The sequence below is a fragment of the Pangasianodon hypophthalmus genome, chromosome 14 (genome assembly GCF_027358585.1).
Source record: "Pangasianodon hypophthalmus isolate fPanHyp1 chromosome 14, fPanHyp1.pri, whole genome shotgun sequence".
NCBI classification, from domain to species: Eukaryota; Metazoa; Chordata; class Actinopteri; order Siluriformes; family Pangasiidae; genus Pangasianodon; species Pangasianodon hypophthalmus.
The window spans coordinates 8588403-8605808 of record NC_069723.1 but is presented as its reverse complement, the minus strand read 5'-3'; the positions used below and the strand labels follow the sequence as shown (position 1 = coordinate 8605808).

Genomic DNA, 17406 nt, shown 5'->3' with positions numbered 1-17406 from the left:
AGTCAATAATTATTTTGAAGCTGACATGTTCTCGGTTCTTTTCTCAGTAAAGGGAAATGTGTTGAAATCACACTTACACTACAGATGTGGTCGACTGAAATTAGGCTCAGAGTGGAGTATTCCTTTAAGCTCTTTCTCTTAACTAATCATACTGGGGCTTGCTGTTGTATGTTTAATGTTCACCCACTACTGTAAAACTGCACATAATATAATATAAAATCAAAGATTTTTAATGTCACGTCTTCTTCCACCTCCTTTTCAGACTGCGAGCATCTGATCAGGAGGATGCTGGTGTTGGACCCGTCCAAGCGGCTCTCGGTGGCTCAGATTAAGGAGCACAAGTGGATGGTGCTGGAGGTTCCCGTACAGAGACCCCTCCTCTACCAGCAGTCCAGCACGGCAGAGGACGACGCCGGACTGGGAGAGTACAGCGAGCAGGTCCTGAGGCTCATGCACAGCCTCGGCATCGACCAGCACAAGACTGTAGAGGTGAGGGACGTGATCTAGAGTCCAGAGTGGCTTTTCTGATACGAACCAACCATATCCATGCAAGTGTGTGTCATGTTCTCTTTTTCAGGCTCTCATTCATGTTCAAATTTTGGTCATAAGTATGACCTCTGTACCCTGCATTTGATATTTAGTCAAACACTGCAAGGAAATTGGTCAGACTAGAGCAATGCCCAAGAAATGACATCTAATTAAGTTCATAATAAATATTATTTATTTATTTATTTATATAGTACATTATTCAATTCAAATTTATTTGTATAGCGCTTTTAACAATGGACATTGTCACAAAGCAGCTTTACAGAAATAATTGTTCTGGTTTATATTACGTACAAAAAAAGCAAACAATGCCAAAGAGGAACAACAGTAGCATAATCTGGAAAATATATAACATTTAGCACAATGTGAAGAGACACGGAAAATGTGTAAAAGAAAAATAATAATGAAAACAAGTCAAAAATAATGTGGCAATGATTTATAACAACCGGAATTACTTCTATAACAGAGGTGCTGTTATGGAAAATTATACTTCTGACCACAGTCCTGTTGAATCCTGTTGAATGAATTGAATGTAAGTTCTCAGAACGTGTTGATTAATTTTCTTTAACAATAGCTCAGGCTGCCAGACAAATTGCAGGTACATATTCGCTCACTTTAATATGTTACTGTTTCTATAGTAACTCAGATGTCAGACGAATAATAAACGAATAACAAATGTGGTGTTATTTTACAGAGCAAAACATATAATCATTTATACGGTAAAGTTTTCTGTAAGGAGACATTTATTTAACATTTATGGAAGGATGTCAGTGCGTTTGGAACGGTCAGGAAATTATCCACCACAGGAAAGGTCTTCAGGACAGAGGACTTTGTGGTACTCAGTGTCTCGCTGCTTTTTATTTTGTCTTATTAATTTCAATAACAATAAAGAGAAGTTAGTGAGGGAATGACTATTTATAGCTGCTATAATGTAAGGGATAGCTAACTCATTTCTCAGACAATCCTCAACATTAAATGTAACTTTAAACGGTTAAAAAAAACATGATGCGTCATTTGTCAGTAAATTAAAAATTGTAATCATTGGCAGTTTGCTGTGGTATAACAGGGACTTCAAAGTGTGTTGTTGTAAGAAAAGTAACTCCGCTTCCTGTTGGGCTGCATTATACCACTGATTATACATCGTTGATTATTTTCCTATAACTGCATGCCCCTTTGTGTTTTAATCCTTACATAGATGGAGTCTGACCAATATCAATAGTTTGTATGTTCCAAATATTCAGATAGCCTGGAGCAACGCAAAGTGAAAGTTTACAAAGTTCAGGATGTTTTTTTTTATGCTAGGTTTTGACAATCCTGCTAAAGGGGGTTACTAAATCCTGCTAAACTAAAATTTCTTACTATGAACTGAATTGCACAGTTACTGAGGGCCAGTGTTTCATTGCTAGTTCTCACCCGCTAGCTAGTTTAAGACAAGCCTGAGAAGGTGAAGGCCGAATCATGCACCATCACAGTGCAGCTAAATGAGCTTGGAGGGAAGAGGTAACTGTCCATTTCCATAAACATGACCTGATGAATGCCTGTGATTGGCTAGTGTTTGACTGGGGAAAGAGGAAGGGCATATTTCCCATCCACAGAGCAGGGTCAGTTATGCTGTCTTGGACTCATGCCCAGTGGCATTGTCAGATTCAACCACATGATCTCCCAACAATAGGATGAATGCTTCAACTCGTGCCAGGGGCCAAAGTCCTGTTCTGCAGGGACGGATTTCAGCACAGTTTGGTCATTTTCCTACTCAGAAACACCTCAGTAGGTGTGTTACAGCAGGGAAATCTCTGAACTGTGCTTAACTCCGTGCCTGATTAAGCAGAGCATTGCAAGAATTTACAAATAAAAATATATGTGAGGTTTCTTGCTATGTTTTGCAGTCTCTCCAAAACAAAAGCTATAACCACTTTGCTGCAATTTACTACCTGCTGGTGGAGAGACTGAGAGCGCACAGATCCAGTTTCCCCGTGGAGCCGCGTCTGGATGCTCGCCAGCGCAGACCCAGCACCATCGCTGATCAGACCATGGTGAAGGTGAACCCATCCTCATGATTTATAATATCAGCTTTTTTATTTTATGTCGTATATTAAATTGTATTTTTTGTATTTGTATTTTATGTCATAAGCTCATATGGACTGATTATGTCTCTCGGTGTTGCAGTCGAGCAGCGGCGCTCCCCAGGTGAGCCTAATGCCCCAAAATGTGCGTCTGCTGCGTTCGCTGGCTGTGCCTCAGGCCGGCGCCGACTCCTACGCCTACCCACAATCCTCCTGTGCGCCCGATCACAGCCTCATGGAGGAGGAGGTGGGAACTCCCAAAGTGAGTGCGGGCTGTTTTATCTCTTCATCGCACTGCGGGACAGAAACTTTCAACACTCATGTCTGGGCTTTTTTTGTCCTAAGGGCACTTTTATCATATGTTGCAAAAGACAACATGGCGTTGCTCAGTGCTCCCAGTTCAGTTGAATGATTGCAGCTTGTTGCAGGCAGGAACTGAGACTCCATCCTTGTGTGTGCATCGCCCAGACACTTATTTCCACATTCAGCGTTGGTCAGGCCACTTAGCAACTGCCAGTTTTGCCAAAAAATGCGCTCCAGGAGGTTCTTTGTCTTCGGAGGATCTTTTGAAGGCTGTTTGATGCCCACGGCTTTCATATCTCTCTCTGTCTCTCTCTGTCTCTCTTTTCTGAATCTTCCTCCTTCTCTCCACTCGAAGCTAGAAGCAGGGTGAGAGATATAGAGACAGTGCAATTCCCAAACCAGCCTTCAGTCCACACACAGCTGCCAGACTTGCATAAGAGACACATTGCTGGCTGCAGCGTGCGTCGGACGTGACAGCTGACCATTCGTCCCAGCCCAGGCATCCTCCCCTGTCTCCCAACACACACACACACACACACACACACACACACACACACAAATACTCAGCGTGTCCATGTGACTTACCACACAAACAGACTGTCTGCCTTCACTCACGTCCTTCTGGCCTAGCTATGGAGACAAACAGACAGATACACAGAAGGTGGCTGGTGTTGTCTATTACTGTTGTTGTTTTAGAAAGCTTTCATATGTTAGATGTGTGTTTTAGAGCTCAAAGTACAACATGATGTAGATACTAGGGATACATTATCCGGGATTGAACAGATAAAGCGTCCTAAATGAAAATGAATACAGGTACAACAAAAACCCTAGACTTTCTCAGTTCTATCCTTTCTATAGTAGCAGCCTACACATGGACTTGCATGTCTGATGCTTCACATAAACTTTAAAAAAAAAAAAACATGTAATTGTTGATATGGTGATGTTTTCTGTGAGGAGACATTTATTTAGCCTTTTTTTAATGGAAGGAGTCTCCAGTGTCAGCTCTTTGTTACAGTCAGATATAAAGCTGTTCCTGACATGGGAAAGTCTTCAAGATGGAGGGCTTTGTGGTTTATCAGTAACATGACAAGCTGCATTTTTTGTATTAAAGAAAGGCTGGTGAGGGAGCGACAGTTTATAGCTGGTATAATGCAAGTGGCAACAGGAATTAACTTGTTTCCTGGACATTCCACAACATTAACTGTAACCGTAAATGGATAAAAAGTATGCCATGTTTCGAGTAACATTTCGGGATGTGCTGTCATAGGAAAAACGTAAGGGATAACTCTGCTTCATGTCAGGCTGAATCACACTACTGACTCATTGATCATTTTCCTATAGCAGAGTGTATTCTTTACATATTCCAGAAATGCTGGCATGTTAGTGAGGGCTTTTAAAAACCTTCATTATTACTGATTATTTGTAATAAATATGAAAAGTAACACTTATAATATCATCAGACAGAGCAGTGAGTCTCCTCTCATGAGAATTACATAATTTGTCCCATGATGGGAATAACTTCGATCAGAAATGCCGCGAGCGTGTGTGCGCCTCATGATGCATCTGTGAGAGAGGGGGGGGTCAGTGACTCACCCCGTACTCTTTTTCTCATTCAGTGTGTTGAGTAACAGCATTTCTGGCCCAGTACGCTGCAGGAAACTGTGATCAGGAATCATACAAAAGCTGCTCTCTCTCTCAAGCAGCTTCAGGGCTTCGGTTTCCCTGGCAACACATCCAGATGATCCATGCCAGTTACGGATGTGTGTGTCTGTGTGTGTGTGTGTGTGTGTGTGAGCACAAGCATGTGTGCGTGTGTGCGAAAGATTGCATGTCTCAGTTGATTCTGGCCTGAATAGAGTTCTGACCAGCCTTTCAGCCAAAACACACTTCCTGTCCCTGCATTCCAGACTTCCACCCCACCCCCATCCCCAAACTCACACACTTGCATAAGCAACGAGAGAGAGAGAGAGAGAGAGAGAGGAAGAGAGAGGAGAAGAAGAAGAAGGGGTTCCAGACATTTGTTTCCTTACTCAACCCCACAACCATGCATTAGCTCATGTCTTCCCAAATCTTCTGCTGTCAGCTTTAAGCTCATAATTCCACATAAGTCTTGATGTGTGATTGGGCAGTGGTGTGTGTGTGTGTGTGTGTGTGTGTGTGTGTGTGAACAGTGTATGATGGACAAGGACTAATGGTGATAATGAGTATTTCTTACACAAGGCATTTTTACAGCCATGTGGGTGAAGCATCACAGTTCTTTCAAAACGGTCTGTTTTCAAAGGTCATGGCTAAAGGAAATACATACAGTTCTTAACAAAGGCTTGGATATGATGCAATGCTATAATATAGGATGGCCAATGTGGCAAAATATCATATCAAGATACTCAAAGATGTTTCACGATACATGATATGTCACATAACGTTTCGTTTTGTTAAAACCGAAGTTGGAACAAGTATTAAACACTAGCAAGGCAGTAGTGGTATGTCCAGTGAAAAAGAAGTAATTTAACAAGGATGAAAGGAGAACATCAAAGAATCGACAAAGAAATCGATGATAACGTCTAATTAGATACATGTTCTAGAAATGCACACTGTACCCATGATGCTCTCACATGGTCATATTGGTTTCAAGCCAAAGCAAGTTTGTGTCCACTCCAGAACTGTGTATAGCTGAACAGAAAATAAGCAGGTATACACAAAGCAGCAAACACTTTAACAGGTTTCTTTCTCATTGTCTTCAGGTGGACGGCTGCATGCTGGACCCTCTGCCTCCGGTGGCGGTGCGGAAGTCCAGCACGTCGTCCCCCAGTAACATGATGGAGACGTCTATAGACGAAGGCATCGAGACGGAGGACCCGGATGCTGAAGAGGAAGCTGCACACGCCTTCAATGCCTACCAGACAACCCGCTTTGGCCAGCGCAGACACACACTGTCCGAGGTCACCAACCAGCCGGGAGTGCTGAGCAGCGCAGGTCAGCTGATGTTCAAAATGTCACGGCATAACCGTATTAAATGGGTACCTCCTCTTGGGTGGCTCATTGCGATTAGGGACAGCAGGTGTTTCTACTTTGCATCTCATGCATATTCATACTCATTATGAGAGGAAAGCAGAGGTGACTACGTCTATGGTTTAGCCATGGCACTCGACTCCTTGCTACAGTCACACGGGTGACAAAATTCATACAGCAAAGCCTGTTTACTGAAGGGGAAAGGACGCTGGTTGCATGTGCTTCTGGTAGTGTTTACGTTCGCTGATTTGGGGCTGATTTTATCTAGAACTTTAATATGTGAAGAAGGCATGACTCTTCTCATTTGCTGGTAAAAAAAAAAAAAAACGTAAAGATGCTTCTAATTATTAAGTAGCAGTCACACTGGACTTTTGCCTCACTGATTTCTTACTGTTGCTTGGCACAAAAAAAACAAATTAGCTAACTAATGTTATCCCTAAATTCTCGATTAAAATCAACATACTATATAAAGTAAGCTTATATACTCAGCTGGTTGTTTATAAATCCAAACATGTCAACATATCGCAGTTAAATGTTAGTTCATCCAGTACATGCTTTACTATTTATGTTGTTACCATGGAGTCATCCCATAATCTGACATACACTGGGGGTTTCTGTGTTTTTTCCTCTCTGCCCACTAGGACTTTCTTGTCAGTGATGTTGGTTCTGGTAAAATGAGCAGAGTTGCCCATGCTGTCTGAGTGGGAGGGATGGCATTACTGTTTCTCCCCTGTCAGTCAGAGCAGCACTAATCTGTTAACGAATCATAGGCATCTCTGAGTTTATTTATGCAGAAGAGGGCAGATAGCCCTTTCCTCTGAGTGTGTTACGCCACCTTGTGACATAGCATGAGCAGCAGTTGGAAAAGATGTGGAGGTTGGCTTCACGTGTCTCGAAAGAAGAATGCGTTTGCTTCACCCTTCCATGGTTGGTAGTTTTTGTGTGTTAGCGGAGAGTTAGCTAGTCGTTAAGAATCTGCAAGACCAAATTGGGGAGAAAATAGTGGGGTGGGGGGTGGACATGTTTAGGGAGACATTAATACAAAAACTAGACAATATGTCAGCATGAGTAATAAAAGCTGAGTAATAGGAGGTGGGCTATACATCACCAGAAGAGTTTGATGTTTGAATTTGCTCTCTGTAAATCCAGCTGGTGTTGAAGCTCTGCTTATACTGTATATTGTGAATGTTTTGTAGGGAAGTTGTTCTCGCTAGGCAGCATGGACTCTGAGTACGACACCGGCTCCATGCACAGTGATCTGAGCCTGCTGGAGGATGCGTCCTCCATTAACGAAGCCGTTCTAGCCAACGCGTCCATCAGCCGCGTGACTCCACCTTTTATCAGCCGCGTGACTCCGCCCAACCCGGCCATGCATGTGCTGAGCTCACAGAGGAGAGAGACTCACAACCGCTCACCTGTCAGCTTCCGAGAGGGACGCCGGGCATCGGATACGTCACTCACACAAGGTCGGCATTCCTACTTTCATTCCCCCTTTCTTTCAAATGCAATACTGTATCTCTGCACCATTGCTGTCAAAATTTTAATTTCAGTTCTAATACTACTCAATTAAAAAAAAAACTTGCATACTAATATATAGGTAAGGTGAAAATCCACACTCAGATTTTTTAGATGCCTTGTGCTTGTGACACTTGATGCAGGAAAAGACAATAAATGCATAAAATGTGTTTTTTTTTCCCCACATATTTTAAAAATATAAATACCACCAGCTAACATTTAACATCAGTCATGTTGAATCTCAAATGGTGTTCAACTGAGCATATAGTGTATTACTAGAACACCGTTATGTCACACCCTAGACCCTAGTAATCATGCATAGTGAATAAGCAGACATTTGGGATTCAGTCTAACTTGGAGATGCGTAAATAAAAAATATTTCTGAATGAAAGCATCTTATCATTTAATATCTTCTAGATATTGTGCAAAATACCTCTTTTGCACAATTTCATTTACAGTCTCTATGTAAAGTACCTATGTAAAGTCTTTGTATAGTTTTTGTAAAGTATGTATAGTCAACTGAATTGTTTTTCTTATACTTCTATGTTCATATTTATGTTTAACTTGTATGTAGCACCGTGGTCCTGCGAGACACGACATTTTGTTCCACTATATGTCCACACATGCAGCAGAATGACAATAAAGCTCAACTTGAACTGGAACTAATTGACAAAAAAACTAAAAACTAAAGCCAAACATTTTTATTTCTCCAAATTTCATTGATATGCTCTTAGGTTTATGAAACACAAATGCATTAATTTAATGTTTTAATTCCTTCAGAAATGGAAGGTCAGAACCCTTTACATATGCACCAGATCACCATCAGTGGCTTCTCAATCACTTTCTCCTTCTTTAAAATTCTGCACAGCTCTGAGTGTGTCTCTAAGACGCATCAGCTCCTTCATAGGGAATTTAATAACGTTACTCTAACGAGCACATTCAGTGCACCGCATGCACTTGATAAGTAAGGCATAAAACATGATGGGGTGTGCTGTTATAGGAAAATAATCAAAGACGGTGTGGTGTGATACGGCCTGGCATGAAGAGCGAAGCTGCTTGTTCTCCTATAATAATACATCTCTGAGTGTTTTATTCCTCTTATACCACAGCAGTGGGCCAACAATTACAATTTTAATTATAGAACAACTCACCGTACTGTTTCTGTATATCTGTTCATATCTACGTTTATAGTTATAGAACATCCACAAGACAAGTTGGTTCTTGTTTCAACTTACGTTATAGCAGCTATAAACAGTCATTCCCTCATCTTTCTCTCTCTCTCTCTTATTAAATGCAACATTCTAACCGATGAATCGGAAAACACTTTCCTATAGAGGAACTGTCTGGCCTCAAAGCATTGACATTGTCTAAACTCTTCTTTCATGAATGGTTAAAAAACATCTCCTTACAGAAAGCTTCACCAGAGTGACCTTTATAGATTTTTTTTGCTTAATAACAACATTTTTTTTTTCAATCTGTTAATCATTAGGCTTCAATTTCCTTAATTAAAGTCCTTGTGTTAGTTGTTACTGTAGAAATGATACCTTTAATTTGCCCTGTAGCTGGAACTACTGTCAGGGCTGCTGTTACAGAACATGAATCCACACCTTTTGACCAATCAGATTTAAGAATTCAACAGCGCTGTGGTATAAAAGTCAATTCTTTTCAGCTGTACTAGTTTTAAATAGATAGTATTATTTTTATTAGTGAATAAAACATTTTATCACAATGTAACTGTAGTCGTAAATGTTGATAATGTATAAAGCTTTAACTTTAGTATACATACACAGATGAGAGAAGGAGACAGGTCTGGAGCTTAGCTAGCAGTGCACACAACCACAGATGGGTCCTTTCATCACGTGACAGTATAGTACAGGGAGTGTCAAGTGAATCTCTCGTGTAATCGCTTGCAATCTTTACGACTTTGGCAGCTCTAGTAAATAGCAGGATGAGCTATCATGGCTCTAGGACAGTGCACCGTTAAAGGCAATGCAGCACTATGTAAATATTGTGAGAAGTGTTGTTCATTGTGCCGCTGCTGCTGAATGCTGGGAGCAGGTCTGAACCTGAGCAACACCGTATAGAGGCGCTTTTAACTTCTCAATACGTGGTTCTTCTGACTCAGCCACCGAAGCCCATTCTGATCCTTATCTAAATAAAGGTGTTTAGTAGCACACTCATATTTTCCTGCTTCTCTTTTTTTCTGTCACCCCAACCACCCTCCTCTCAACAGTCTGATGATTCATTGAGTGAATCAGAGGCAGTGCTGCAGCCTGGTCCCATGTCGTCCCGTTAAGCTTGCCTGTATAATTATCCTCAATCACTTCAGCAGCCAAAAATAACCAGAGAATATATTATCAGCTCCGCTAGCCGCTTCTTTCCAAACCATGTAGGAGTGAAGAGACCCTGAAAAGAAGAAGTGGCATCAAAGCGAAGGTGAATCACTCGTGCTGTGTGAACGCAGGCCACAGGCCATCCTGAAATAACCCGATTAGCACTGTGAGTCGGGTCACATGAGGCAGCAGCAGAGGAGCGCTGACAGTTGGCATGGGCTCAGACAGTCTACTTGAAAGCATGATCTGCCGTTTTATAGAACCATGCCATGTAAATCAGAGATTAAAAATAGTGACTCGTGTAATCCTAGATGTCCAATAATTATTTATCTCATCTTTCCTCCGTTTCTCTCTCTCTCTGTCTCTCTCTCTCTTTAGGTATGGTGGCATTTCGGCAGCATTTACAAAATCTGGCTCGTGCAAAAGGCATCCTGGAGCTCAACAAGGTTTATGAGCAGATGGGCTCTGGGGAGAATCCCTCGCTAGGACCGTTGAACCCCCAGACACACCCACACAACCCTCTGGATCCCTTACTGCAGGTCAGCCCTGACTCTTCTACACTAGCATTAAAGGGTTAAAGGTTAAGACTCAGAAAGCAGACACAGTCCTGAGGTCAGTGTTTAAGGATAATAAGCAGCTGGCTCACCTCTTTCTACACACACACACTTACGTAATAGCTGAAGTAGAAGCAGCCAACTGCTGGTTGTTTACTGTCCGTCCCGAGAGCACGGTGAATGCTGTCATTGTTGGTGTAATAGGTTTCATACTGGTGGCTAGTGCCCACTGCTCCAAAAAGCTGTTCACTCAACACAGGGGTTGATGGTTAGAGATTTTGTAGAAAATGAAAATAACAAGCAAACGTGTTTATTCATCAGACTGGGGGAAAGTCCACGCATTTTGCAAGGGAGGAAGGAAAGAAAGTGTAAATTCCGAGGATCTTTTAGTGAGATGATTATTTCTTTATGTCGAATTGTATGAGATTCACAAGATACCACTGGCTCTGCACACTGATGCATGTTTGATGAAGTCCTTTCAGTGCCTTGTCTCTTTTGGCAAAACAGACATCCATATCGTTCTTCAGAAGATAATCTCACATGGATGCTGGATACTGTAGACTCTGGTACATAACAACTGCTGCTGTAATCATAAAGACTGTCAAGCTCACCCTGAATATCTGACTTTATAGTACAGTAGGACCCATGTATCCATGGGGGATAGGTTCCAAGCCCCCCAGTGCATATATATATATATATATATATATATATGTGTGTGTGTGTGTGTGTGTGTGTGTGTGTGTGTGTGTGTGTATATACACAAAGGGTTGATTAACTTCCTGGACGGGACTACACGAGATTTCATCACATAACTCAGAACAGCGAGCAATTTAAATTATGAATGTTTACTGTATTTCTGGAATTTTCTATTTAATTTTTTTGGATCACGGTCAACCACAGTTAAATGTAACCTCAGTAACTGAAACAGCAGATCCTGGGGTTTTATTGTATACAGTTATAGAAGAGTACTGATTTATAATCTCACTATCAGTGGCACAGAGAAGAGGACAGGTTCCCTTTTGAGTCTGGTTCCTCTCAAGGTTTCTTCCTCATGTCGTCTCAGGAAGTTGTTTTAAGTGTAAATTTACATTAGGATTCCTGTAAAGCTGTGACAAGTGCTACGGTTAAATGCACTATACAAATAAACCTGAACTGAATTGAATGTGTGTGTGTACGGATGCAGGGAGGTGGATGCCACCAGCATGACATGGCGCTGTACTCAGGTGGACCTTCACTGTCCAGGAGACAGAGTCTGGAGCCGCAGTACCCCTCACACAGAATGCCGGTAACGCTGCAGTATTTCATCACTGTAGTGTCTGTTTATTACTGATCTACTGTATTAATGAGTGGTCTAAAAGGAATACTTCAACATGATTCAACGTATTTTCTTTCCACAGTCTCTGTAGCATATAGATGATTACCAGTGACAAGAATTTTTACATTTCCCTGTACCGCAAATCAAACAGAAAACCTGTTTATTTGAAACTTGCATGTAATAAAAGCTTAAAGGCATTTCTTGAACTAAAATGTATGACTGTATAATGCAGATTCTTACCAAAGCTGTTCTTATCTTATTGAGATAATCCCGCTCTATAAAACTGGGTTTATCCAGTTTTATGAGGCAATACATTCATTAATTTATTTTTTCATCTTCAGTAAGTGCTTAATCCTGGCCAGGGTTACACGTTATAGATTAGGTTGAAAAAATACTGAATTATTCCTTTAAGGTTCTCAGATGATAAATTTTGCATCTGTTTATTCATTCACTTATCTTCTCACCCCTCGACAGAAAGCGAACCTGATGGCCAGCCCCGGGAGCTGCCATATGTTCTGTAAAGAGACTCCTCGCAGCCTAGAACAGCAGCTGGCTGAGCACAGGTACACACACTTCACTTCGCTGCTTCTATCATGCTTATATGTCTTATTTTCACTCAGCAAACACTTAATTAGGAACACCTTTACACCTGCGCATTCATGCAATTAGCCAATCAAATACATAAAATCATGCAGACGAAGCTTGCAGGAACCGGACAGTTGAAGATCAACTGTCAACTGGTGAACCTGAGCCCACTGCAGCTTCAGATTCCTGTTTATGGCTGACAGCATCGGGAACCATGATGTGGTCTTCTGCTGTTGTGGCCCATCCGCCTCAAGCTTTGGCATGTTGTGCATTCTGCTGTTGTGAGATGCTTTTCTGCTCATCACGGTTGTAAAGAGTGGTTAATTTGAGTTACCACAGCCTTCCTGTCACCTTGAACCAGTTTGGCCATTTTCTTTTGGCCTCTTTTTGACTTCTAATTGCATGAATGAAAAGGTGTACAGATGCTGCTAATAAAGTGGTCAGTGAGTGTATAATATTAAAAAATAAAGTCTATATATAATAAAGTCTGTATGTCCCCAGGTTGCAGCAGAAGAGGCTGTATCTTCAGAAGCAGTCTCAAATGCAAGCCTATTTTAACCAGATGCACATAGTGGACGGGACGTATGCCTCTTGCCCACCAATAAGCCACCAGGACTCTCAGGCCCAAAGCTCGATATCACACCAGCAGCAGAATACGCAGCCTTTCGGTCCTATGATGGAGCCTGGCAGTGACACCCTGACCTATGACCCCTACCTGGGTCATTACCCCCAGCTGCAGCACTCCTCTCTTCCCCCTGGCATTCCCACCCAGCTCCAGAGTCAGCAGCCCTACAGCTACCAACCGCATGAGCCGGGCCATTGCCAGCTGGGTGAGGTTCTGTACCAGGAGCAATACGATCCCCCGCTGGAGCCTGGCCAGCCTCCTCCCCTGTGTGCAGCAGCAGGGGTGCCAACTCCGGCACCGGGGTACGAAGGCCTCAAAATGGCAGACGCCTTTGCAGACAGTGAGATGATGGAGACGGTGGACTCGCAGCACGGCTTCGTGCTGGTCAAATAAGCCTGATCGATTGTGAGAGGTACACAGTATTACCTTGAGTTCTGATTTCGGAATAGGGAGAAAGGAGGAAAAAGATACAGGTACAGCAATTGACCACAGTTTGCGTAAAACAAGAACTTTTTGGTCACATTCTTTTGTTTTTCAACCTGAATCCTCCCGAACTCCTCGAACGCTCTCCAGTGACTGTGTTCTCCCAGGAAAACGCTATTGGAGGAGCATGGTTGGAACTGTGAAAGCTCTCTTCTCATCCTGGACTGACAAACAGCCATGTTAGTTCAAGCTGGATGTTTTCGTGTAGCATACACAGCTGAGATACGCCCAGCGGAGCCTGGCCAAGAGCACAAACTCATGACACGTTTGGTATTGACACAGAACAAATGTTTCACTCTTGTCATCTTTAGTTTGTGGGCTGTCTTTTGAGGATGAAACTTGTTCAATTTGCACGCTTGTTAAGTGCAGTGTTAGAACTTCTACAGCAATACTGAAGCAATAGAATCATGCTGGATTGAACAAAGCCATACTTTTGGGACAAGATGCAGTTCAAACATTGGATGGTGGGAATGATTGTCACATGTCACAGCCCGCTTTGGTTTCATCCCACAGTCCATAAGTACGCATTTTCTATTCTGTAGTATTGTTGCTTGCTGGTAGGAACAGTGCAGAAACAAATTCACTACTGTTTTATTACAGCAAAGCAATGTGGGATGAATCACAATATCCTTCTTACACTGTTGATTAACAGGGAGGAGCTGTATCGTGGATGACACTACCGTCTGGGTGTGTTCACCACGTGAGCATGGCGTTTTCCATTGAACTCCTCCAATTATGATTGACACTACATGGATATCTGAAGGAATGTGTTAATATAAAAGGTTTCATTGGAAATTTTAGTCAACACTGGATTATGGCCAACTGATCATGTTCATTCTTTTTTTTCAGCACTCAGCAAATCTACTTGAATAGGGTATGTGATTACAGAATTCTGGTAAATAGGAGAAAGAAGGTTGGTAAACGTTGAGGCTTTGCAGCAGAGGTCAGCTTCTGGCCAACATGATCCTGGAGCACTTTTTGTTTTGTTTTTTTTTTTCCCAAGGAAGCAAAAGGAAATGTAGCGAATGTGGATGTAGCAGTCCAACCTGCTCTGCTAGTCCTGTCAAATAAAACCAAGAGACATCAAATTCTGCTCTCGCCAGTTACGTAAACGACAAGCCGCTCCATCTGACGCTGCAGGAGTCTGACGCTCCACTCAGTGCTTGTTGTAGGCTGTGTATAAATTAGGGGCAAGACGCCGTTGAAGAGCTTTCACAACATAAGGAATCCTTTTTAGCGTGATAGTGTTCAGTGTGCCTTTTCTTTATTCTTTCTAAATTAAGATCCAAATAACTATTTTTCGGTTTGATTCTCTTGCTGGTCTGGTATAAATAACAGGATTTAAGTAGAACCAGGTTTTTTAAAAGGTACAAAACCAAAGTCCTCTCCGAAGTTTCCCTGTACAAGGCCACCATGTGAAGTTTGGCGCTTATTGTTTAGTTAATAGACAGTGCTTTTCTTTGTCAATCAGTATACACAGATGAAAAGAATTAAGAGCAATATTTGTTATGAATACTTATAAAAGAATCATGAATGTGTTACAGTATCATAATCACATTTCCAGCTGCCAAATACCGTTCTTTAGAAATCCAGTTCTATATTTAGGCTCATCGTTGTGACCACACATAAGCTAACCTGCAGTCGAGATTAAAAAGGTTTGTGAACAACAGTGTTGCATGTTATTTGTGTGTGTGTTTAAGAATCCAATGATTAAATGCCTTTGGGGATGATTTGGGGAACAGTTTTTATATTCAGTAGTATGAAAAGAACTGTTGATCATATTGCCATTGTATAGCTGCGAGGATGCACCACTTTCTCCCCACCCACTAGCTAAAACTCCCCAATCAGACGACAGTTACCAACCAGGGAGGTTAAAGGCTAACGAATGCTTCCCCTGAAACACATGAAGCCAACCTCTGCATCTTTTTCAACTGCTGCTCATGCTGCATCACAGGGCAGTGTAACACCCTTGGAAAAAAGCGCTATCTACCCTCTTCTACATACATGAGCTCATTAGGATTTAAACTTGCAATCTCTGGAGAATAGGACAACAACTTTTTTCCTACTCCCGAACAAACTCTGACCAATCCTGCTCACTCCCGCAGTTAGTATTATTTCTAATATTTAGTTGGTTCTAATCCCCAAATTATAAACAAACTAGTATTTAAACCACTGTGACCCTGACCAAGCTAACACCGTTAATGAATGAATGAATCCAGTAAATGTGTTGCTAAGCACCCAGTACACTCCCATGTAATGAATGGGTTTCTTTGCCCCCTGAGCCTCAAATCTGACTGCTAGCGTAAAGCTAAAAACTCCTGCAGCTTTTTTTTTGTTTCACAGGATCTCTGTCCTAATTCACACATCTAGTCTGTGCCTGTTCTAAAACAGAACAAAAATCACACATTACAACATCTGAAGGAGTTCAGCTGAGATCATTCATCAAACTGTGTTCCTCAAACATTCACTTGACACTGAACTTTGCCACTTTTATTGAGAAATGAAACCAAAGGCCTCCGAGTGCTTTAACTGCTCCCACAGAAGCCCTGACAGCTTGAGATAAAGTCAGTAAGCAGTGAGGCAAAAGTCACAACTCCAGGCATCTTCATGTTCCAGACAAGAACGCTCAAAACAGACTTCACAAACCGAAGAGGAAAATATTTGTTTCTCCCATTACATTCTTAGTGACACCTCAAGGTGCCTTTCTTTTAAACATCTCACTCATAGAGCAGGTGGAATGACAAATTCTCATATCTAACATCACCTGCACTGTTTCAAATAAGTCAAATATTTATAGAATTGTTTCTATTGTCAAATCTAACTAACATGAAACAGTGTATGTGGGTAGCATAACTTAGACACCTAGCGATTCTGTACAAGCTAACCCAATGAGATTTTATCTCTATTTACCACATTTGTAGTGCAATTACCCCCAAGATCATTCTGATACGTTACCCTGTAATGAGAAGAACGGTAAACATGTTTACTTCAAACTTACGTAATGAAGTATAAGGGCAGTTGTTGGGGCATCAACAAACATTTATCCAAAACACCTATTTGTGAATTCTTCAAAGGTGTTCGTAAACTGTATAATGTGTCTCTTGAGAGATAGGACTAGTTTTCCACTGGAAAGATCTGAAAGTGTTACAAGGTAAACAACAAACAGAGGGGTGACAATTAAAGGAAAAACTGGTGGCTCTGTTACACTGTCAGAGGTGCCATGGTTCAAGTCCACCTAAAGAGGTGTGAGACTGCAAATCAATTCAATGTCATTTTGACTGATCACTTTTATCCTATGAGGAAACGTTTCTATCCTGATGGGAGTGGTCTCTTCCAGGGTGACTCCACCCCCTGGACAAGGGCAATAGGGTTCACTGAACGATTTGATGAGGATGAAAATGATGTAAATAACATCTATGAGAGGGCCAGCATTGGCAAAGTGGATTTAAAGGTGGATGAAAATCTGGTGGCCCAACGTTGACCCAATGGACAAACCAGTGTTGGCCCAACAGAATGGCTGATGTTGCCCAACAAGAGTTTGCTACCTGGGAAGTAAATGCCAGTAAAAGTGTTTTGTGTGAAACTCTGTAGCTCATTTGAAACTCTGTTCATTTGAAATCTCATGCGCTGTTCTGTAGGTAACAGTGAAGTTGTCCTCTCCCTGGAGCTTTTATCTTGCTTGATGTGCTCAGCGCTGTGGGGGTGCAATAACTACAACAGTTGTTCCCAGAACAAATCACTCGCAGCCCAAATAATTGCATCCAAGCCCCAGGTCCTAGCTATTCCTGGCTATTCCAGTGGCACCCAATGGTATATTCTAATTAAACAAGTAAATGATCTTGAATCCAAAGAGCCTTATAGAAATTTGGTGCCGTTCATTAACACTTCTGATTTAACGTCCCACTGCGTCCCAATTGCACAATGTTGTAAGCAGCATTTCACTATTCAAAGTATTTAATGCAAGCACAATTCCACTGCGCTGGTTTAATTGCTTGTGCTACAAAAAGCTCTCGCTCTCTCCCTCTCTCTCTGTCCCTCATCGACCTCCACACGGCATCCTCCAGCCCCACCAGTA

At 41.9% G+C, this 17406-nt stretch overlaps 1 protein-coding gene across 2 annotated transcripts in view; it reads left to right on the top strand.

The window, feature by feature from the left end:
• Positions 1-15000, top strand: part of sik2b (salt-inducible kinase 2b) — a 49381-nt gene extending 34381 nt beyond the window's left edge. For both annotated transcript variants that reach the window (XM_026923898.3, XM_053239989.1), the window contains 9 exons: positions 263-489; positions 2433-2585; positions 2713-2871; positions 5654-5885; positions 7118-7387; positions 10148-10308; positions 11507-11608; positions 12113-12201; positions 12725-15000. In XM_026923898.3, the coding sequence (XP_026779699.3) occupies positions 263-489; positions 2433-2585; positions 2713-2871; positions 5654-5885; positions 7118-7387; positions 10148-10308; positions 11507-11608; positions 12113-12201; positions 12725-13241 (1910 nt within the window). In that variant the 3' untranslated portion in view covers positions 13242-15000. The remainder of the gene's footprint in view (positions 1-262; positions 490-2432; positions 2586-2712; positions 2872-5653; positions 5886-7117; positions 7388-10147; positions 10309-11506; positions 11609-12112; positions 12202-12724) is intronic.
• The last annotated feature ends 2406 nt before the right edge of the window (positions 15001-17406 follow it).